The following is a 22,777-nucleotide window of genomic DNA, read 5'->3' on the forward strand; positions in this document are numbered from 1 at the left end:
GTATATAACGATAATAATTAAGAAAAAGAGGCTATCAATTTGAGGATTTGTGTTGGGGTCAAAAGGGTTGAAGCGAGGGTACCTGGGAGAGGCTAGAAAGAGAAGGCAGAAAGTGGTATAGTTCTATTTTAATTAAAATGCATAAAAATTAAACAATGAAACTAAGTGCAGCATTTGAGTTCTGCTTTGCATCTGCCTGTCACAACAGGGGGTAATTGGGTCTACTCTTGTACATTTTCTGTACTCAGAAACCCCTTATAAACATTTGCTAATACTAAAGTCAACAGTAAACTTCAAATATGTATCCCTTCAAAATACCTGCATTTCAAATTATTATCATAAAATGGAGACGTAATCCTGTGGTTCCTCTTTTAGATGATTTCTCCTTTCTGAATATATCCTCTCTTTATTTACAAAATCCTTTATTTAATTTAAACCCAAAGTATCCTTTTTTCTCTTTATTTCCTTTTTTCTTTCTTCCCCCATGCACTCCCTCCCTCCCTTTTCTTCCTTCCTTCCTTCCTTCCTTCCTTCCTTCCTTCCTTCCTTCCTCCCTCCCTCCCTCCCTCCCTCCCTCCCTCCCTCCCTCCCTCCTTCCTTCCTTCCTTCCTTCCTTCCTTCCTCTCTCCCTCCCTCCCTCCCTCCCTCCCTCCTTCCTTCCTTCCTTCCTTCCTTCCTTCCTTCCTTCCTTCCTTCCTCTCTCCCTCCCTCCCTCCCTCCCTCCCTCCCTCCCTCCCTCCCTCCCTCCCTCCCTTCTCTCCCTCCTTCCTTCCTTTCTTCCTTCCTTCCTTGCTTTTCTTTCCTCTCTTCCTTTCTTCCTTTTATATAACTGAACTCTCAACCTTCCTCTGTCATCATGCCAATTGGTAATATTAACCATGTCACCATTCCTGGCTATCTATTTTTTTTATATGTATTTCATCACTTACTTAATTGGTGCTACTTGGAGAACAGGGAGTACATGTTTTCATCATCAGTGCTTTGCACAGAATAGATAAATGTGTAACTTAATATAAGCTACATGGAATTATTTACACATGTTCTGGTGTAGACAGGTAGAATTTCATATCTGACTTAAAACTACAATCTTTTAACTATCTTCCAAGTTTCCATACTTTCAATCTTCATATTGCTGTCTGAGATATTTCTATTAATTTTAGCTAAGTTTGGTGTCTAATGCTTTCATGATAAAATCTTAACCTTGAATATGCAAGGCCCTTCACCTCCTGTACTTCCCTTTGCACATTACCCTTAACATTGTGTGTTGGCCATGCTGGGTCATGGATCAGAAATGGTTAATATCAGGCCTTTATTTCATGCTCAGCCTTAGACTACCTCTTTTATCCTGTAGGTTACAGGAGAACTTCTGGGATGTTATCACATTAAGTAACTCCAAGCTGTTCTTCAGCCAAGAATTACAAACGATTACTGAAGACTCATTGGGCTGACATTGGCAAAAAGGACTAGGTACGTCAAAAAGCATCTCAACCAGACCTGTTAAAGTTTGCCTTTTGGTGATGATAATGCTCTCTGTAGCTCAGGCTAATCCCTCAGATGCAGTTTCAGACTAGGGAAACAGTGTTTGGCATAGGGCAGGCTTCTCATCTCCACATTCTCTGATGACCGTCCTCCTGACAGAAGCTCCCAGCCTCTGCCTTTTCTTACTCTCCAGATCCAAACAATGGAATACTACAATCAGACAGCACAAAAGTACCACACAAGTTTTTCCTACTACATTTTGGGTTATTTCACTGAAAGTTATTTGTTGTCCCACTGTGCTCACATGACAATAAAAACAACTTTTGCTATATTTATTTTATGGTGATTGTGTGAAATGACTATATTTTGAAAAATCTTTGGCATTAAAATACATTCACAATGAAGAATTATCAAAATGAATGGACTGTCTGTCCAGAGTGTTTGAACTGTGGGAAACTGGAACAGTAAGTTATACTTATTTGTGGAGGTATGTGGTTTCTAATCTGAAATCTGTTTCAGTTTGTTCCACACGAGAGGCCATGGAAAATACCATCTCAATAAAGCTTATGCTTTCAAAAGCACTGCAAGTTGAAACTTTTGATTTATTTATTATTTTTATTACTGGCTTTTTCTTTCTACCAAAGGTCAAATGGCATGGGGAATATGCCTAGTTAAAAATATTTATTGATTGATTGTCAAATGAAAAAGTTCTGAAAATATCTACAACCATTCCCATTCGAGACTGGAATTTTCAAATCTTGTACTTAAAAAAAAAAAAAAAAGCTAGGTATTGTGAAATATGCCTGCAGTCCCGTATACTTCAGAGCCTGGAGACAGGGGAATCACTCAAGTGTAGTAATTTAGGACTAGCTTGGGAATTATAATCTGATCTCTTCCTTAAACAAACAAAAAATAAACAAACAAAAATCCACCCAACAACAAACAAAAAAATCCCTAGTAAAATTTGTCTTTATCTTTCTGTGCATTGACAGATACTTCCTATCTCACTAATTCCGTACAGTTTCTTCCAACATCCATCCGTCCGTCCGTCCATTCATCTATTTATCCATCCATCTTGCTCAAGCTGTATAACAGATGCTGGAATCTGCAGAGAGGGGAGAGAGAGAGAGAGAGAGAGAGAGAGAGAGAGAGAGAGAGAGAGAGAGAGAGAGAGAGGCACAGGATCTTCACTTGTGCTTTTCATAATCTAACTGAAAAAGTTAAAATTATCAAACAATTATGAAAAATGAGAAATACCTTTATTAAGTATTAAATTACAGAACCCATTGCTGTGACAACATCTAAAACGAGATGTGGTCTAGGTAGGAGATCAGAGTCCACTTCCCTGGGGAAGTGGCAATTGCATTGATAGGTGTGTGGTGAGCAAGAGCTAAAATTACACTGCGGAGAGGAACCATTAGACAGAAAGATTCCCTGGGGCTGAGGGACATAGCATCTTCAAGCAAATGGAAGGCGGCCAGCAATGCTGGTGCAGGGGATTGTGTACCAGGTTGGAACGTAAGAGGAAGTCAGCCCTGTGGGGTTATGCTATATTAGGAATGCTGCTTTCATCTTAATGTTCAGGAGAGCCGTCAGCGGTTGGTAAGTGACAGGAGGCAAGATCAGGTTTGTGTGTTGAAAGCATCACTAGCGTTAAGAAGGAACTATATAAGGTGTAGGAGGTAGCAGAGAGTGGTGGGTTAACTGCAGGCATGGTGGCATCTTCTATCAGACTGGGGACTGAGGAAAAGCTGCACAGAGTGTGAGGTAAATGGAACTTAATGGCAAAGGAGATTTGTTAGGCAAAGCCTTTATGAATTAAGCGCTATAGAGACCTGGCATATTTGTCATATTTCCATCACAGTATCACTGTTTCAATGAATTCAGAACTCACTTATGCCAACGGTATTTATTTTATTCTGTACCTGTTATATGTCATTCTGGCTTCTGGTGATACAGAAATGAGCCAGGTTGTCCCTCCTGTACTTGTGCTTGTTCCAGACATCTGGTTAAAGGTGTGAATTAGGGTAGTCATAAAGACTATTTCTTTTGGCAAATAGATAAAAAGTTACCCATTTAGTATGTTCCAATTCTCAAGTCCCCATTATTGTGTATATTAGGGAGATGGGTAGAGAGGTATCCAGGGAGGGCCCAGGGACACAAAGCGATGGGATGTCATTGAGTTAAGGTCTTCCAATTTCAAGCTGAGGGTGCCCCCCATCTCCTCCCATTTACTAAAACTTCCAGATATAGAAAATTTGCTTCAGAAAGGGAATTCCTCCAAATTAGCCAGAATGAAGGCTTTTCTCAGCTAGAACATATTCCTGCATTTAGTGCAAGCAAAGCACTTGCTTTCTTCTTCAGTGTTACCCAGAGTAGCACAGATTATTAGCCAAATGAAGGCAGGAGGTGCAGGAAACTTGGGGTTTTCGTATTGCCCCATCACAGAAGAAAGAACTGACCAGGTTCTTGCCCATGCCAGGTGTCTGGAACCAAGCATACGCCAGGCAGGCCCACATTTACACGAACCTTTTCCTTTTCTTAGGCTGTTTGGCCCTGTAACTTTACTTACTAATATTTAGCTGGTCCTTAACACACAGGTCAATGCTCTTTTTTTCTTTTTCTTTTATTAAATAACACATTTGACTTTCACAATGAGTGGTTCTAGGAATGTGGTCTGATGTTTTTAAGACTACATAATGTCTATAGGTTTAAGGAGAACATCTTCCTCGAAGCAAGCATTTCCCACTTCTCAGCTGTTGATTTCTCAGTGGGCAGGTACAACAATTGATCCACACTGATACCTCTTTGCTAGAAAGTTCTTTTCTCTGATAGCTGACATATTTCCAGTTACTGAAATCAAACAACAGAACCACATCGGGACTTCCAAATGTTCAATGACATTATTTAGCAAAATAAATTTATTAAAAGTATTCAAAAACCACTTCAAAGTTTAGCTGCCCGCAAGACAGTTTTTGGCACTCGTAACAGACGCTGGTTCTACAGCACGGCACAGCATTCGGTCCATCACACACACCATTTAACAACTCAAACATACTTCTCAGTTTCAGTGATACGTGACACACTAGTACTAATGATCTGTAGTCCTAAGAACGTCAACACCCTTGCACACAGTAAACATTGTAATGTTACTTAGTACTAAAATATTAAAACTAGAACTAACACCACTATGTGGTAACATGGACTAGTTTAGGGAAGGTGTACAGCCAACTAGCTAAGGCCACATAATCCCAGACCTATTGATTTTAAATGCTCCAACAACATTGCATCGGATCTTTCATCTCAAACTCTGCTTTCCCGACAAGGAGGAAGAACACATTCAGAGGCCTGTTCCCTCCCTCTGTTCTTCACACAGTGAGGGAAGCCGTTCTCACACAGAGCCTCTCCTAGGTTGCTGACTTCCTGATTCACTACCCAACATTGAATCAATAGTTCTGAGCGATGTTTTCCTAACACTCAGGCTGAATTCAAGGTCAGTTTTTTTTTTTTTTCTGGCAGGTCACAGCCTTTGCTCTTGGGAGACAGAATGGAATGTCCTTTGTGTGTGGGGGGACTCCTGGTCTCATGTAGCATGGGGCTCCGTGGTGATCTGTGGCTTTTTACATAAGTCCTGGTAGAATTCGGACTCCAAGAACCGAGGATAAGAATTGTTCTCCATCAAACTGTACACCCTCTTCTGAGCTGTGGTGAAGCAGCCACTTGTAGCCTCTTGGATATTTTGGGCAATCAGAGATTTCGTTTGGAAGTCTATGTTTATCTGAAAGAACAAAACAAAAGTCCATTTATTGGCTAGTCAACACTGCAGATTGATGCTTAATAATAAAACATAAAGGTGTAACTTGTGATCAGTTATAACTGTCAACTTTGGAGAAACTTAAATGTTAGGACAGCTGGGATGAGAGGCGCACAGGGCTCTTCTCACTTGTGCTTGAATGTGGTGTATTCAAGTCTCAGGTTTCAACAGTGTTGAAGGTGATCTGAGGCGCCTGTCTTCTTACCTCTTTGGGAGCTTCCTTCTCTATGAAGTCGGTATAGATTTTCCTTGCTTTTGAGGACAGTTTTTGGGGTGATTTGGTTTTTTTGAAGTCTTCACAAGCCAACCAGAATTCAATGTTTTCTTCACAGAACTCGGACTTTAAAAACGCCCTGAATGCAGCCAGCCCATCTGGAAGCACAGGAAAAGCAGCATGAATGGAACGACCGAATTATACACAGTTCTTCTGCACAAAATGATCAGTTTCCTAGACTTCATTCAAGCCTGTCATTCTCTAGGTCTGGCTCTTTAAGCACTAAGATGCCAGTAGGCAAAAATGCTTAAGTTTGTAGTCTGCAACAAAAGTATACTTAACTTCACTGGCACTGCAAGACCAGTGTTTATAGGCCATAAGTTCACTAGGAACTAGGGCTTTTGAAAATATTCTATGCAATGGAAAAGCTGACTCAACCACAGCCTGAGTAACTGGCATTTTAATTTTTAGGCTAACTTTTCTTCCCCACCTGAGGTGAATACCTCTTGCTTCCCCATGATTAAACCCAGTGATATAAGGGAAAGAAAAAGAGGCTTTGAACTGTCAGTGGTGGTAATGTCTAATGCACTTCTTGCAATCATTTCTAGGCTTTTAAAGATACTGGTGAGAGATCACATTCAAGAGGTGAACTTACATTTACTGGCCAGCAGTTCATCAAATGCTTCTGCCCAGAGCTGCGCTTCCTCAGGAGAAGGCCTGCAAGAGAAGTTCCGCAAATGAGCTCCCCAACACACATCAGTTCCCCTTCCCCTTTTGCTTGGCTTGGTTAGATATTCATCTCTGTAACTACAGGATCCGAAACTTACTTGATAAAAGTTTGCTGTTTGCTTTTCTTGCCAGTTTTGGGCTTCCCAGGAGCAGAGGAATTCTGCAAGAAGTAGCTCAAACGGGTCTTCCAATCCTTTAAGCTGGAAAAAAAAAGAGAGAAAAAAAAAATACTTCAAGTGGCAATTCTTGAACGGTCAAACTATCATCAGCTGCAGTAGCTACAAACAAAGCAGATGAGTCTCTCCCTCTTAGCTTTTAAACCCAGCACCTCAGAACACAGTTTTATCCATTCATCCGACTATAATGAGCTTTACAAGCAGGATAGGACTACATAACAGCCAGGGTATTTTAAATTTTCACCAGTTATTTCTGACCTAATAAACAGGTAGTGGATTTTCTGCATGGTTAAACTACAGCTTGCTGTCATTTTTCAATTGAGAACAGCAGTCTTGACCCAGCTGATGTTTCTTCCCTTTCTGCACTGGGGGTAGGAGGGTCTGCACTATGCCAGAGACAATGCATAGGTGTGTGTGTGTGTGTGTGTGTGTGTGTGTGTGTGTGTGTGTGTGTGTGATGGATTCCCTAGCTCCCCTCTGCGACCGCCCACAGTGCTTCTCCGCAGCAGATACTGCAGAGCAAATTACTCATTCCATAGTCGTGACTGGGTGAGCCCTACTTTATGATTTAAAAATGGATCTCATACATTGCGAATCAACTCAAACATCTCCACCCAGCAGCTATGCAAGCAGCTCAGAACTAACAATGCAACGTCCAGACGCCGGTGGACGTTATTCAGCTACAGGATTCTGATGCCACATTAAATGCAGAACAAAAAGCCAACCAGCCCTTCTCAGATCATCTACCGCCACCTTCTTCAACCATTTCCTATAGTTCCTAAACTCTCGGAGCTCACATAGAAAAAAAGCAAATACCACCATATCTAGCAAGCTAACCCCCCACCCCCCAAGCCCCCACACTTTCTCTGCAGAGGTGCAGACTAGAGAGCATTCAAAGCCGAGATCGAGGGAAGGTAGGTCCCTAGCAGCAAAGCCAGGCTGGGTATGAAGAGCTCTTCGGGAGACAGGGCATACTCACAGTGTCCGCTTCATTTTCTCCCGCTTCTCCTCGACCTTGGGGCCGTTGCCTGCACTCTTGTCCATGGGTACGCAGTCGTGCTGGACAGCCAGGAACATGGCACTTTGCATTCTCAGACTCCCGCGGCCACCGCAGCTGTTTGAGGCCGGGAGCGCGCCGCGGGCTTTTAAGGCGGGCGGCGGCATAGGGGCGGGACCTGGAGGCGTCAGCCACGCCCCAAGAGAGCGCGGATTGGCTCGCTGCAGACGGCACGAGGGCGGAGTCGCCCCGGCCTGTGGCAGTCACGGCAGCCCCCGAAGGGCCTGGAAGCGAGGGCGCTGTTGACGTAGGCGCCGCATCCTCGTGCGCACACAGGGTGGGAGGTGGCGGGCGGGGACACAGAGAGATTTGGTAGGCACTTCGGGCAGCCACGCGGTGAAGGGTCTCCGAGTTCTTGGCTTTTCCTTTACTGAAGACCGTACCTTTTACTCGTGTGCGTGTGTGTGTGTGTGTTCGCGCGCGCCCCACCTTTGTATCTATTGTTCATCCGGACACCCATAAACTGCAGCTGGGATGGGGAGAGCCCTGCTGGCTGCACTCAGCAACTCTACCTATTTTAGAGAAGGAAATCAAACAACTAGAAAAACCTGAAATATGGACTGTTGAGTAAGGTGCTGTAGCTCGCTCAGGCACCTTGGAATTCCTAAAGGGAATTCCACGCTACTCAGGGAGGAAGCGGGAGAAAGTTTCTATTAAAACCTGGTGTTTTAACCAGTTCTGCAGTTTTGATCTTTAAATGCATGGCTGCAGCAGGCTGTGGCTTTGCAGGGTCGTTCCCCAGGAGACCCGAGGGGCATCTCCTGCGGGGCACAGCAAAGATCAGAGAGATAGGTGAGAAATACAAAGGGAAACCCAGGATCTCGCAGTTCTGCTGCACACGGATCATGTGTAGTTTCAGAGCGTAAGGAATCAGGATTTCCTCATGAGTCATTCACGGTTGAACAGATTTAGGAATTACTAGATGTTCAACTGCTTAAGTTAAGGTGGCGGTGCAGTGGGGGCTAGAGCTAGATGTGAGAGCCGGTTGGTGTAAAGAATTTGTTTGGGTAAGCTTCATTTGTGAGAACCCCTGTCTCTGCTCCTGCAGGGTTTAATAAGCCCTGATTTGTAAGAACTAATACATGACTTCAACTACAAACTGATTCAGCTTCCTATGTTACCAGAATGATGCGGCGGAATACCTAAGTGGTTTTCCCATAAAGTCTGAACAGACTAACAAAAAGGTACGGCTTAGGCTCTAGTTATTCTGATTCATACTAGATCTACTAAAAGGAAAATGAAGACCCATTCTCAAACTGGGAACCAAGCAACACATTGTGACAAGCTGAGGGTAGTTTGAGTCAGAGATCAAAGTCTGCAGTCGCTAATGAAGAAGATTGGTATAGCCTTATTATAGAAGGAATATCATTTCGATTTTAGCAACAAATACTTGATAGCATGCTTATGAATCTGTAAGATGAAATTTTTAATAAGCCGAAAAGATCTGCACTGTTTCTACATTTGCTTTAATTTCTGACGATTTAATACATATTTATTAAGCTTGTGTTAATAAAATAGTGTTGCTCGTTAAAATATCTGTAATGTGCAGGCATAGTTGACTTTTTTTTAACAATACAAAACAGGACTTTTTTTTTCTTACAACCCTGGGTATTAAAATCATCAATATAGGTCAGGTGACCCTTGACACTTGTGGCTGTTAGCAGGTGTAATCAGAGCCAGTAGTTGCTAAGTCTCTGTTAGGGCAGTCACTTTCCTCCTGCCTGAGCCCTAATTTCTCATGACTAAGAGCAGCAATGTGATTTTTTCTTCTCCTTTTTTTTTTTTTTTTTTTTTGCCAGTCTCAAAAGATACTATGCAAATCTTGCATTTAAGACCCTTTGTAATGGCAACAAAGTGCATTATTTTGCACATACAAACAGAGCAATGTCAAGCTAGCTTTTCAGCATAAAAAATCTGTAAGAAGTAACTCAAAATTAATTAGGTTCTAAATGTGTAAATTCTATCAACTAGCAAGATAATGCAGTTTGTGTGTGTGTGTGTCAAGCTTATGACAAATTGATGTTTATATAATAAATGAGTAAGGACAAGAAACAAAATAGTTCATATTTAGCACCTTCAAGATCTTTAAACCTGAAAAGCTCTGCTCTTTTTATACATTAACAAAGTGAATTTACATGTGCCCTACTAACTAGTTGAAAGGTAGACCACCCTAGATGATTTTTGTATTTAATCCACTTTAATACTTTTTTTTTCTCTACAAGCCTTTTCAGACTGACAATTGGAAGTAAGTCACAAAATTATTTTTTCTCCCTGGAAATCGTGGATAAATTTACAACCACTGGTAATTTTGGGAGTTTAGGCAGTATCTACTACAGACAGACACCTTTTTTCTTGAGAAGACACCACATGGCACTGGGAGGGAATATAGTGGCAGAATGCTTGTTGAGCACGAAGGGGCCCTGGATTCTATCTCCACCAAAAATACCCCCCCCCCCCCAGGTCTTTTTCAAAACCGGCTTTCATATTTAAAGTAATAGCTTCATGTCTGGCAACTTCCCTTTAGAGTTTGTTGTTGTTACAGTTGGCTTTTAGGTAAATAGGATTGCTAAATACTAAGATGACACACAGTTTCCATTTTGTGGTGGCGGAAGCAGCAATGCAGTGGGTTGAAAAAAGACTGGCCGGCAAAGCCACAGCCTGAGATCTGCTGATAAACAAAGCGTAGGTTTCCATTTTGAAGCTGCCATGCCCTCTGCTGGAGCTGCCTGAGCGCATGCCGCTGGATTCTCCCACAGCGCAGACTTTTTTTCCTTTTCCAAACAATACCACACAGATAACACGAAGGATACAATGTCTCACTTGCCAAACACCTATCTTCTTCATTAATTCATTGTTATGAATATTTATATACTAACTCATGCTCTAGTAATTTAAAGCCAATATATGCTTAAAAATTCACGGAAATATTCTGTGTATAACTAAGTGCTTAAAACAAAACAAAACAAAACAAAACAAAACACAACTTGGCAATATGTTTAGATATTAATTTGAAAGAACTCCAAAACTGTGGCTCACCTTTGTGAAATGTTCTTTTCAAATCAAGAAAACATGGGATAGGTAATTGAAAAAAAAATGTTAATAATGTTCATATAGTCAGAAATGTGACACAGGTTCTCCCCCGCACCCCCCCCCCCATTTTATTTTGTCTAACTTTTTTTGTGAAATATTTTATCAGAATGAACACATGCTTTCACAAGACTCTTTTCGTCACCCTTTTCCTCTAACATGATCTCAGATTTTAAAGTTATTATTAATTTCTTAAACGGTAACTTCTGTGCCCAGAAGCTAAGAGAGAAAATTAGTGTTTTTGTCGGGATTGTATTGCTTTAATGCTTGACCTGTGTTTCAGAGGACTTAGTCACTCAACCAGTGTGTGTCGGTGGTTTCACTTAGCCGTGGCCCTGCTTCCTCTATGCTTTGAGGTGCGTATTCCAAATGCAGGCAGGCAAGGCATTGCGAAATTTAATCACCTTCTTTACCAAAACACTGAGAATAATAGGAACCTAAGGATGTTTTTTATTTCTGAATGAAAAATGCTAACATAAACCAAATACTGCATATAGTTGTGTTCAGTAGTTGTTAAGACTGTGAGTTAAAGACTGTGCCTTTGCTGTCTAAAGCAGGGAGCTGTTGCTTGCTGTGAGTTGAAAACTGATGGGAGAATGTGGTTAGACATACTGCCTTGTACAGTAAGTTGCATAAGTGACCTGAAGACTGCAAAGTATAGAAGCAGAGACTGATTTCGCCACATGTCTTCTGACTGGAATTTTAATTTTTTGCCAGAGAAACTGGAGTGTTAGTTGGAATGGGTTTACTATTGTTCTCAAATTGGTCATGTTTGGTTAATGAAAAGTTAGATTTCGAAGGCTTATAAGCTGCCGGTCACTGGGGATGTAGCTTCCTTCACATTTCTTTTTTCACGTATGAAAGGACCATTGCAATACGAGATGTGATGCACTAGTCCCCACCCCACCCCCACAGTGTACTGAAAACTTTTAAGTAGGGAGAAATGATCTGTTTTATGTATTCTTTAGGCCTTTGATTCATAGACTACTTTATAATACTAGATAACCTTGTATATATTCTCTTCCTTCACTTTCTTTTCTTTTCTTTTTTTTTCATTTTTTTCTTTTCCTCTGCCTCCTCCTCTTTTTCTCCATCCTTTCCCTTTCTCTGTCCTCTCTTCTGTTCCTTCCAATGGACTTCTGCCCTTCCTTTCTTTCACTGTCTTCCTTCTCATCCCTTTCCTCCCTCTCTCTCCCCTCCCCTTTCTTTCTCTCTCCCTCTTTTCTCTCTCTCCCTCCCTTCCCCTTCCCTTTGTTCTCCTTACTCTGTTCCATAGGCTGCTCTTCCAACTCTTGATTTTATTGCCTCACTCACCCAAGTACTATGATCACGCACACACACACACACACACACACACACACACACACACACACACATCTTAGAGTCCCAATAGAAATAACTGGATAATAGAGGATGCTTTTGCAGAGAGGTGAATTCAAGTTGACACAGTTGTGCTGTAAATATCCAACTCTAAACTCGGAGCTAATGGCACAAGAGTTCGGCAAACTTCCCAGCTTGTAAAAGTGAGATACTTCTGTCTTTCTTTTCATAAAATATGTTTGTTTAACAGAGCAGGTTGGTTGAATTTCTTGTCCATAATTGGGACACTTGCTTTTTATTCTTACTGTTGCTGTTTCACTAAATTTCACTGTTAAGTGTAATTACTGGGGTGGCCTGTTCCCCTTTCAGGTGGAAAGAATGGGCTGCCAGTTTAAAGAGCATCAGCTAAGTTCCACCTTGGTGTGCTGAAGGCCAGGTGTGTCAGGGACTGAAGTCTTCTTTCTTCATTCCACAGTGCTGAAAAGTGATGGATAGAATCTGCATCTAAGCTGACTCTGCCCCTCAGTGTCCTGCCATCTCAGCTTGACTTATCAACCTTTTTTGGGTGATTGGTTATCTGTTTCCGTTCTGGGTTTCCTGGTGGTCCTTTTAACTTCTTTCAAATACCGTATTGGATACATCAGTGATTATTAATGATGTAAGATTATGTTTTTAAAAGACTTTTACAAAATAAATAATAAAGAGAGAAACAAAGTTAGGTTCATATCAAGACTGAGAAAGCAAGGTAAAGAAATAGCTCTTTGGCTTCCTGTTCCCATGCATTCATACCTTCTCCCATTATCAACATACCTCACCCAGATGACAGATATGATGAGCCTGTATTGACACATCATTATCATCCAGAGTTGTTGGTGGATATTAGGGTTCATTCCGGTTGGTGTACATTCTGTAGGCTTAGCCACAAGTTCAGTGACCAGTATCAACCATTGTAGTATCATGCAGAGTACTTTCACTACCATAATTACCTCTCTGTTCGAATTTATCTCTCCCTCTCTGATACCTTTGGCACCTGATTTCTTTTTAAACCATTTTCATAGCTTTGCCTCTATTAGAATGCCTTCTTAATTAGAGTTTGGCATTTGGAGTATATAGAGCTTTTGGATTTGGTTACGTTTCTTTCATGGCCTTTCCCCCTTGGGGTTTGATAGCTATTTTAATATCATGTAGTTAATAGTCCCTTACTTGAGGTTTCCATAGTGTATTTCTCTATTCACCCACTAAAGGATATTTAGGTTGCTTCCAGGTTTTGGCAAACAGGAGTAAAGCAGATTTAAGTTTTGTATGGGCATGTTTTCAAACTCCTTGAAAATACCAAGGGTTGAGTTGCTTAATTACAAGAACATGTTTAGTATTGTAAGAAAACATCACCTTGTCTCTAAAAGTTGCTTTACCTATCATGTTCCAATTCCAAATGTCAATTCCTGTTACTCTGCATCTCTGGCAGCATTTGATGCTCTCAGTACCATGCATTTGGACATTTCTAAAGGTGTACACCGATATTGTCATGGTTTTAATTCACAGTCCTCTAAAAGCATATGATGCAAACTTTCTTTTTGTCTGTATATTTGGCATTTGCTTGTTTTCTTTGGTAAGGTGTCAAGGGTTTTGGCTAATTTTAAATCAGACTATTTTCCTACAGTTGTGTTTTAAGTTTTCTATATTTTTAAGTAATGGCCCTTTGTAAAATAAATGCATTTGCTTTTTTTTTTTTCCTCTAAGCCTGTGGGATTTCTCTTTTTATTCTCCATTTTTTTTTGTTTTTGTTTCTTTTTTGTCTTTTGAGGAGCTGAACATTTTAATTTTAGATAAGTCCATCTTAGTATTTCCTCATTTTGCCAAAAGTTAGTTTTCATCTGTAATGAAATGAGCTTTTTCTAGGGTGTAGAGGGTACTTGGTAAAATTAATATATTCTCTCTCATCTCCTTCTCCCATTCCTTTTCCTTCTCCCTTTGCCTCTGTCTCCAACCCTCCTTTTCTGTCTTTCTGACTTTCTGTCTGTCTGTTTGCCTGCCTTGTTGTTTTCTTCATGAACCACAGTCTTTCTGTCTTTCTGTTTGTCTATATGTCTGTCTATCTGCTTGCCTGCATGCTGTCTTCTTCATGAACCACAGATGGATTTATCTGTCATGTTTAGAAACGCCTGTCTGCCTGTCTGCTTGCCTGTACATCTTTGTCTTTAAGATAGGATCTCACTGTGTTCTGGCAAGCCTATAAACTTTCTGTGCACAACATGGTGGTCTTAATCTTCTGTCAGTCTGTGTGCTTGAGTTACCCAAATGCTGGGTGTTTATTATCACACATGGCATCATTTCTTTTTATCAGTGCAGTTTAGCAAGGACTTGACATCTCTGCCTGTCCTTTCCCTGTACTCTGTCACACTGGACTGAAGCTTTATCATTTGGGGTCTTCCAGTGCATCAACCCTTTTGTCTCCTTCGGTGACTAATTTATAGTGTATATTTTATTTCATTTCTTTAAGAGTTTTACGAGAAATTTTAAAGCAAGCCAGATGAAGACACACTAGCAACCTTGTCAATCTTCATCTAGATAAGCTGTATTTAACTGAGCAACATTAGTTGTTTTCACAAAACAAAAGATGAATCTTTGGATTCTTCTTTTTTTTTTTTTTTCTAGAGTGGCCATTTTCTGACACATTCATTTAATTCAATTTCAAGCTTTCATTAACCATGTTGTCTTCTTCATGAGCCACAGATGGATTTATCTCGCATGTTTAGCAAATGCCTACATTCATAAGGAAGAAAGGGCTCATTCCGGCTCACTGTTTCAGGATCCAGTCCATTACAGCGGGAAAGCAAGATGGAAGGAGGAGTTGGAAGCATCTAGCTACAAGAAGCAGAGGGCAATGAATGAATAAGTGTGCTCAGCTCCCCTTATCCATTTTATACAGTCTAGGGTCCCTGCAAAGGGAATGGTTCCACCCACGGTTGAGACCACTCTTCTAACATTGGTTAATCTAGCTAAGATCATCCCTTATAGGCATTCCTGGAGGCCCACCCCTCAGGTGATTATAGATCTGTCAAATTACCAACACAAAACATGACAGTTTCCTATGAGCTTGACCTGACTTTATCATTTAGAGTTTATTCCATATGCACTTTTTTTATTATTAAACTTTTTTCTAGATTAAAAAGTTTTCTCACTTATCTCCTTTTAAACATCAAATAAGAACAGTTTTATGCTTAACCAGAAATAAAACTTTCTACCTTTGAAGATGGGAATTTTCATGTGAAGCATCTTTTTGAAGTTGTTCTTCCTTCTTCTGACGGATTTTGAAAGCCATTTTGCTTGTACATTCTTGATATTGGATTGCTTTGATTTATCTTCTAAAGATGAGTGTTTCTTGTAATGTCAGGCTCAACTTGTTCTGAATGTTTAGATTTCTCCTTATTAAGTCTACTGCAAAACTGCTTCAAGTTGGCTTAGAGATAGAAATCTCCCACTCCTTATCAACGACCTCCAGTTTTTTTTTTTTCTTTTTAATAATCATCAGCTTGATTTAAATTGAAATCGATTCAAGTTCTTCAAATTCTTTTGCAGATTGAACAGTTTATAAATTTTATGATTTTCTCTTTTGGAAAGACAGTATTTTCAGGGTGGTCTTTCACAGCCCAGGCAATTGCTAAATCCCTAGTACCCGGTGTCTAAGTTTCCTTTACTTGCAAAAGATGGGTTTTAAAATATTCAAATATTAAGCATGACTGTAAACAAAACCATCTCCTACAAGAGTCCATGGATATCTGTGCAAACTTTAAGGTTCTCTGATGGGACTGCCATTTGACTGGCCCAGAATCTCTAGAATTGTGGTATGCAGAGCCTCCCAGCTATGAGGAGATCCCATTAAGTCTTCTAGACTACTACTTTAGGTTTTCAGGACAGTGATGGCTACACAGTCCATCAGAGAATACCAGTGAGCTTCTATTTCCTGGAACCAAACTAATAATGCCATGTAACTATGGTAGCACCTGCCCCATGCACACAAGGGAGTAAATTATTGGCTATTGTTTCCTTTTTCTGTAAGACAAGCATTTACTCCTCTTGCCCTGTTTCTCATTTTCTCCACAGAAACACAGAATAATTTCTATTTTCAGAGCTTTTTTATTTCTAGCTAGCTTTGATGTAACCTAAGCAAGACTGGGGAAAAACTGGAAAAGGCTTAGGAACCTTAAAGAATATTTCAAGTTACTTTTCCAATTTTATGTTTCAAAACAAAAAGATGAAATAAGTAGAGTTTAAAATTTATTTCACATGGCCAGAGAATTCTGTTATGTGACCAATGGTTTACTAGAGTCCTTCTAGGTGCTTCTGTTCAGAATGATTGTCCCTCGGTGTATTAGCTATTGAGGTCAGTTGTTGTCAAAAAAGCTGATCTGTAGACCACTGGATCACAAATGGCCTAGTTCAATTAGCAACTTGAGTACATGAACAATGAGAATATATGTTAGTTGGGGGACCATTATGTTTTGGTTGGGGTAGGCTCACTAAAGAATCTTAGATATGCTGAAGATTGGCCAATTTGAACTTGGCAAGGCTGGCTGGCTCTGCAGGTTTTAGCTGCGCTTTCTCATGTGTATGTGTGTCAGCCCATACATGTTTGTACAACTCCATGCCTGCTCCATGTGACTTCCATCCTTGTCTTATAACCCAGGTAATAGATGCCTTTCCATATTAGTACTAGAAGCAGAAGGCAGCCAGTGGAAAGCAGTTACATAATTTGAATTTCACAAAGTTTACTAGACCATGAGATGTCAACATGTTATCCTTACCTTTTTATTAAGTCATATTCTTCTACAGGGGGACAGAGACAGGCTAACAGGTGACAAAGTTTCCCATTTCATTTATTTGTGTGACTCCATTCATCATCCATTGGGAAGAATAGTTGGAGTGTTTGACATGACAGAGATGAAAGCCTAGCGAACTTCAGCTCAGAGACGCCCGTATGTCAGTAATGTCAATGTTTATGGGACAAAGAAATGCATACTGCAAAAGAGGATGGGAAATTGCTACAATCTACTGATCATGGAAGCAGAAACTCTATGGTACACACTATAGAGAGATGAGGTGGTCAAGATGCTGATAAAGCAAGGCCTTGTTCAGAGTAGCTGAGGAATCCCAGGAGATTCCCTCATACGCTTAAATCTCATTTTCTTTTCTAATGAGGATAAGATGTGTGAATAGCTTGCACAAATTAAACCTAGTGGGGCAAGACTCAGATCTTTTGTCTAATAGTGTGTGTGTGTGTGTGTGTGTGTGTGTGTGTGTGTGTGAGAGAGAGAGAGAGAGAGAGAGAGAGAGAGAGAGAGAGAGAGAGAGTTCTGCAGTTAGTATTCTAGGAAGAATAAGTCAATATTGGTTTTAAGGAAGAAGCGATAATGCACCAGATCATTTTTCCTACTAGATTACCCAGAGATGAGATGATGTCTTTAATTTTTGTTCTGAAATACCAACCATGACTCAGAATTTCAGTCATGATAATGATTATAGTTATCTTCTTTTTTTCTGTTTCTAAGGTGACTAGGTGCTGGGTTTCTGCTACTTGGAGAATACCATTGTCCTTTCTTGGCATGGGTTGTCTGTGATAAAACTTGGCAAACATCTGGAGGAACCATTTTGTGCTTTGCAACAACTGATAAAGAGGAACTTAGAGGGTCTTTCTTTTACAGTTTAAATATTCAATGTTTATTTTCACCTTATGGAACATAAAAAGACATCTTTGGGACACTAGAATTTGGAAGTCTGATTTTTTTGTGTGCATGTGTGTGTTCAGGTTTGAACTCAGGACTATGCTCATCTAAGTGTGTGATCTGCTGATGAGCTACTTGTCCAGACTTTAAATTGCTGTCTGGTTTGAAGAAGAAGGACAACTCTGGTTCATTAAAGGAAGAAGTATGTTTCTGTGTACATGAGTTGGAGGAGGATAAATGATAATGGTTATGAGAGGTTATACATCTGACCGAGCTGAGTACAAGATGGTCAGAACACTTTCCACATAAATATCTCAGATCTAAGTCAGAGACTTTGTGGAACATTGAATTTGCTTTCTGTTTGGAAGAACTTTTTCCCAGCCTCTTTTGCAGCATGCATTTCTTTGTCCTGTAAACACTGACTTTACTGAGATGCGGTCTTTGCTCTGCATTCATTCTGCATCTGTTCTCATTGTTTATGCTGGTTAATCCCTGTGTGGAGCTCTCAGCTCATCTCAGACTTTCATGGCTAATTGTCCTAGCTTGGTTCATTCTGCAATTTAGATGAACTTGTTCTCTCTTATTTTGTTCTCAAACTACTTCTTTGAGGGAAACCAGCATCTACAGTATTAGAGAAGATATAGGAGGTAGATAATAGTCACCATTGACTTATCCTTTTCCAATTCTGTATAAAGTCTATCCTGTTGGTTCATTCTACTTTACTTCTTAAAATATGAATGCTTCCTTTCCTTCTTTCTACTCCCAGCCACACTCTCTAATTTTCTCTGCCTCTCTTTTATTAATGGAAACAAAGTTCTTAGTCTTCTTATTCCACTATCAAGTGTTATATACATTTACTAAGGCTATTATGTATGTATGTATATATATATGTATACATACATACATATATATACACACACACACACATATATATATAATTTGTGAATAAATAAAATATTTTATTAACATGGCTTGTTGCTTAGACATTTAGGAAATTTCCATTTTGGACCATTATGTAATATACTGTTTCCATCAGACAAGTGGATGGAGGCCTAATATATTACATATTAAGAGCCTAGAACAGTCCCTAGTGATTTCATCTTTTATAGTTCTAAAGGACTTCATCTATTGTTCTTAAGTGTTAGGGTTCTACTCCTCCATTGTTGGTGGGATTGCAAGCTGGTACAACTACTCTGGAAATCAGTCTGGCAGTTCCTCAGAAAATTGGACATAGTATTACCGGAAGATCCAGCAATACCTCTCCTGGGCATATACCCAGAACATGCTCCAACTTATAATAAGGATACATGTTCCACTATGTTCATAGCAGCCTTATTTATAATAGCCAGAACCTGGAAAGAACCCAGATGTCCCTCAGTAGAGGAATGGATACAGAAAATGTGGTACATTTACACAATGGAGTACTACTCAGCAATTAAAAACAATGAATTTATGAAATTCCTAGGCAAATGGATGGATCTGGAGGATATCATCCTGAGTAAGGTAACCCAATCACAAAAGAACACACATGATATGCACTCACTGATAAGTGGATATTAACCCAGAAACTTAGAATACCCAAGATACAATTTGCAAAACACATGAAACTTAAGAAGAAGGAAGACCAAAGTATGGATACTTCATTCCTTCTTAGAATGGGGAACAAAATATCCATGGAGGGAGTTACAGAAACAAAGTTTGGAGCTGAGACAGAAGAAAGGCCCATCCAGAGACTGCCCCACCTGGGGATCGACCCTATATACAACCATCAAACCCAGACACTATTGCATATGCCAGCAAGATTTAGCTGACAGGACCCTGATATAGCTATCTCTCGAGAGGCTAAGCCAGTGCCTGGCAAATACAGAAGTGGATGCTCATAGTCATCTATTGGATGGAACACAGGGCCCCTAATTAAGGAGCTAGAGAGAGTAACCAAGGAGATAAAGGGATCTGCAACCCTATAGGAGGATCAACAATATGAACTAACACACAGAACTGTGTCTCTAGTTGCATATGTAGCAGAGGATGGCCTAGTCGGGCATCAATGTGGGGAGAGATCCTTGGTCTTGGTAAGATCATATGTCCCAGTACAGGGGAATGCCAGGGCCAGGAAGCAGGAGTGGGTGGGTTAGGGAACAGGGTTGGGGGAGGGTATAGGTGACTTTCGGGATAACATTTGAAATGTAAATGAAAAAATATCTAATAAAAAAAGAAAAAAGTGTTAGGGTTCTGTTCTTAAATAGATACAGATAAAAATTTTGTTATATTATGGCCATTATAATGGGAAAAATTATTAGTTTTGACCAAATTCCAAGATTCAAGAAAATGACTACAAATTTAAAATAAGGTCAATTTGGTTGTGCTTGAAAAAGTAAAACATAAGAATATGGATTTTCCTTAACTCTATATATTTACCTTCTGTGGAAAAAAACTGAAACTGTAACATAATATAATAGTAGAAATAAAGTGGAAACTGCTATAGAACTAATGGAAAAGAAAGAATATGGATCATTGATCTGTATAAAATTATAGAAATCCTGGAATAAAGAGAGAGAGTACTGGGATCGAAGTGAAGCAAAACATAGCTAACTTGATACATCAGTGTGAGATCCACACAGAGTCTCCCCAGATTTAAGTAGCTCGTTCCTTCAGTGGGTCCTGAAAAGGCTTGGATGGTGTTTTAAATATGAGCATGCTGGAAGGCAGGAAGCAAGGGTTAAAGTAAATTATTTCAGAATTTGAGGTAGTAGCCCATGCAGAGTATTTGATTAAGTCTGACTTAAACTTATCTTTGAGTTATTTGAGAATGTTGTGTAATACATTTTGATCACATTTCCCGTCCCCACGACTCCCAGTTCTCCCCATCTCTCTTCCCCAGAAAACATTGCGTTCTCTTTTATTTTTCCACCTGTTAAGTCCAATTTGTACTGCCCATGTAGTCTTGGATGTGTGGCCTCCCACTGGAGCATGGTGGACTTACAAAGGACTAAGCTCAGAAAGGAAATCAATCCTTTCCCAACAGTTTACAACTGCCAAATACCTTCTAGGTTCGGGGTGAGATTTAGTCTGGCTGAGATCATGCCAGTCTTGAGAATGCTGTTGTAACTGCTATGCATTCATAAGTGCTGCCTCCTGTCCTGTTTTGTCTGGACGACACTGTTTTCTTGTAATCATTAAATGCCTCTGACTGTTATACTCATTCTTCTACACTCACGCTTCTACAAAGATTCATGAGACTTGGGAGGAGGGGGTGTGATAATGATATTTAGGACTGAGCATCCGATAATGTCTTCTGCACCTTGCCACTTGTTGGGTATCTGCGTTAATTACTAGTTACTGCAAATAGAAGCTTCTCTGGCACTCACAGCATGTGACTAGACTGGTTAAAGGGCTTGGAGGAGAATCTATTACTTTTACTTTGCTAAATGGACATGTAGTGTTAAACTAACTTCTAGTGACTTATTGTTATACCCATTGATTAATGCAGTTCTCAGCTCTCACCAGGGAAATTTCTACTAGGTTTGATCTTACACAGAGAGTGTGATAAATGATCTTATAAGTAAAAGGAGACATAAATATGAAAGGTAATGGGTATTTAAAAATTACAAGTTAGTCATCACACACGATCTTTTGAGATGAATCAAAGTCATATATAGAAAATAATTCAATAAAAATTAGTGTTTTTTTTTTCTTGAGGAAAGGGGTTGAAAACTGATCAGGGAATATGTTTGATGTGTAATGGTCTGAGGGAGGATTGAGTTAAGGACTCTGAAGTTGAGTCAGAGCTGAACAGGGAGCATGGCTGTTGATGAGTTCTGACATCAGGGTTCGGTGGGTTGTTTATATGAGCTGTATCAAGCCATTCAGGGTGGAACAGTTCCCACATCGCTTCAAAGCATAGAGTGATATTCTCAATCTCTGCTTGAAGTCAACAGCCTGAAGAAGAAAGCACTCAAGAGAAAAACCAAAGACCAACTCAATTTTAAAGCTGTGGGAATGTTAAAATATTTTCAAATGGGTTCCTCCAGTAAATATTGTAAAGTCAATAGAAATATTTTTATAGTGGAATACAAAATTCCTGCCTTATACTGGTGCTAAATGGAGCTCTTTTTAGCTTATGACAAGAAGAAATGTAAGATAGTGTGCTATGATTTACAGACAAGCTATGCCCTAGGTAGTTATGTCCTTAGTAGTGCTCCTAGCTGTGGGGTGGACTGTGTGGCTGTGGCCCTGCTGTTGGCCTGTCCCCACACAGAGTAGGAGGCAATAGGAGCAGTCTGATCCGAAGTCTGAGCCAGGTGACTGCTAGGACACACTCCTCAGCAGGTTTCCTGTGTGTTCACTTCTGCTTCTTAATGTCTTACATTGGTCACCTGTATGGCTGACCTATTTTGCTTTGCTCTCATGAAATAAGAGCTATAATTATCCACCGTTGTCACCACCTAGGACAAACTTTTCCATAAAACAGTGCCAAGAAAACACTTGGTGGATGAATCTAATCAAAGAAGCTGTGTTACAGTGAGAAGTCTATTGGCTTGCGAGCCGGCGATTTGGTTTGAAGCCCAGGCTGCTAATGATTAACCACCTTCTGTCAGGGTACTTCCTCCCCCGTCAGCTAAGACTTCCCCTTGGGAGCCTCCCAGACACCCACACTATCCAGCATCCAGAATGAACTCATTGTACCGTGCTTTCCCACAAAGCCAGGTTTCCCCTTGGGCAGGTTACACTCTGCTGTTTCCTCTATGAGCTGGTAGGTAGGTGCTTTCAGTACAGACTCTTTTTTCCCCCCTGCATATTAGAGATTCGCTCTGGTCAGGCTTGTGTAGGTGCTAGCAAAACAAGAATGAGTGGCTTAACTTACGTGACAGTGGGAAGACAATAGCATGGTATTGGGGTTTCCAAGAATGTTCTTGAGAGAACAGACTGTCTTTCTCCCACTGCAATACTAATTCCAATAGCCACACTTCCCTTCCAACCCTGACTTCAATACTAATCCTAAACCACTTTGTTACCAAGCAACAATTGCATTTTCTCCATTCCTTATTCCCAGTGCTTATCATGCCAGCCACTGTCAAAACTACCTTAGAATATCTACCTAAAAGGTGGAGAAGTTTATTATGTCCTATAGTATCAGGGTTACAGAGAGGCAACGTGGCTCACCTTATGGCAGCCAGG

The 22,777-nt window shown here is 40.3% G+C and overlaps 1 protein-coding gene and 1 long non-coding RNA gene across 2 annotated transcripts in view; one reads left to right on the plus strand and one right to left on the minus strand.

The window, feature by feature from the left end:
- Positions 1-2,054, plus strand: part of Gm41964 — a 60,063-nt gene extending 58,009 nt beyond the window's left edge. Inside the window, exon 4 of the long non-coding RNA XR_878589.2 lies at positions 1,352-2,054. This is a non-coding gene — a long non-coding RNA (predicted gene, 41964). The remainder of the gene's footprint in view (positions 1-1,351) is intronic.
- A 666-nt stretch (positions 2,055-2,720) lies between these two features.
- Rgs2 (regulator of G-protein signaling 2) lies at positions 2,721-7,532 on the minus strand. The gene is made up of 5 exons (NM_009061.4): positions 7,392-7,532; positions 6,335-6,436; positions 6,163-6,224; positions 5,499-5,665; positions 2,721-5,257 (listed from the first exon to the last, which is right to left on the minus strand). Exons 1-5 carry the CDS (start codon positions 7,499-7,501, stop codon positions 5,063-5,065), a joined length of 636 nt encoding a protein of 211 aa, NP_033087.2. The 5' UTR covers positions 7,502-7,532; the 3' UTR covers positions 2,721-5,062.
- Between the last annotated feature and the right edge of the window lie 15,245 nt (positions 7,533-22,777).

The sequence above is a fragment of the Mus musculus genome, chromosome 1 (genome assembly GCF_000001635.26).
Source record: "Mus musculus strain C57BL/6J chromosome 1, GRCm38.p6 C57BL/6J".
Lineage (NCBI taxonomy): Eukaryota > Metazoa > Chordata > Mammalia > Rodentia > Muridae > Mus > Mus musculus.

Bases quoted from the DNA above. Each gene is read 5' to 3' on its own strand.
- Rgs2 (NM_009061.4), bottom strand. From the start codon at position 7,501: ATGCAAAGTGCCATGTTCCTGGCTGTCCAGCACGACTGCGTACCCATG. The intron at 5,666-6,162 runs GTAAGTTCACCT...CTGTGCTTCCAG, and splicing joins TGAACTGCTGGCCAGTAAAT to ATGGGCTGGCTGCATTCAGG. The intron at 5,258-5,498 runs GTAAGAAGACAG...TTGTTCTTTCAG, and splicing joins AGAAGGAAGCTCCCAAAGAG to ATAAACATAGACTTCCAAAC.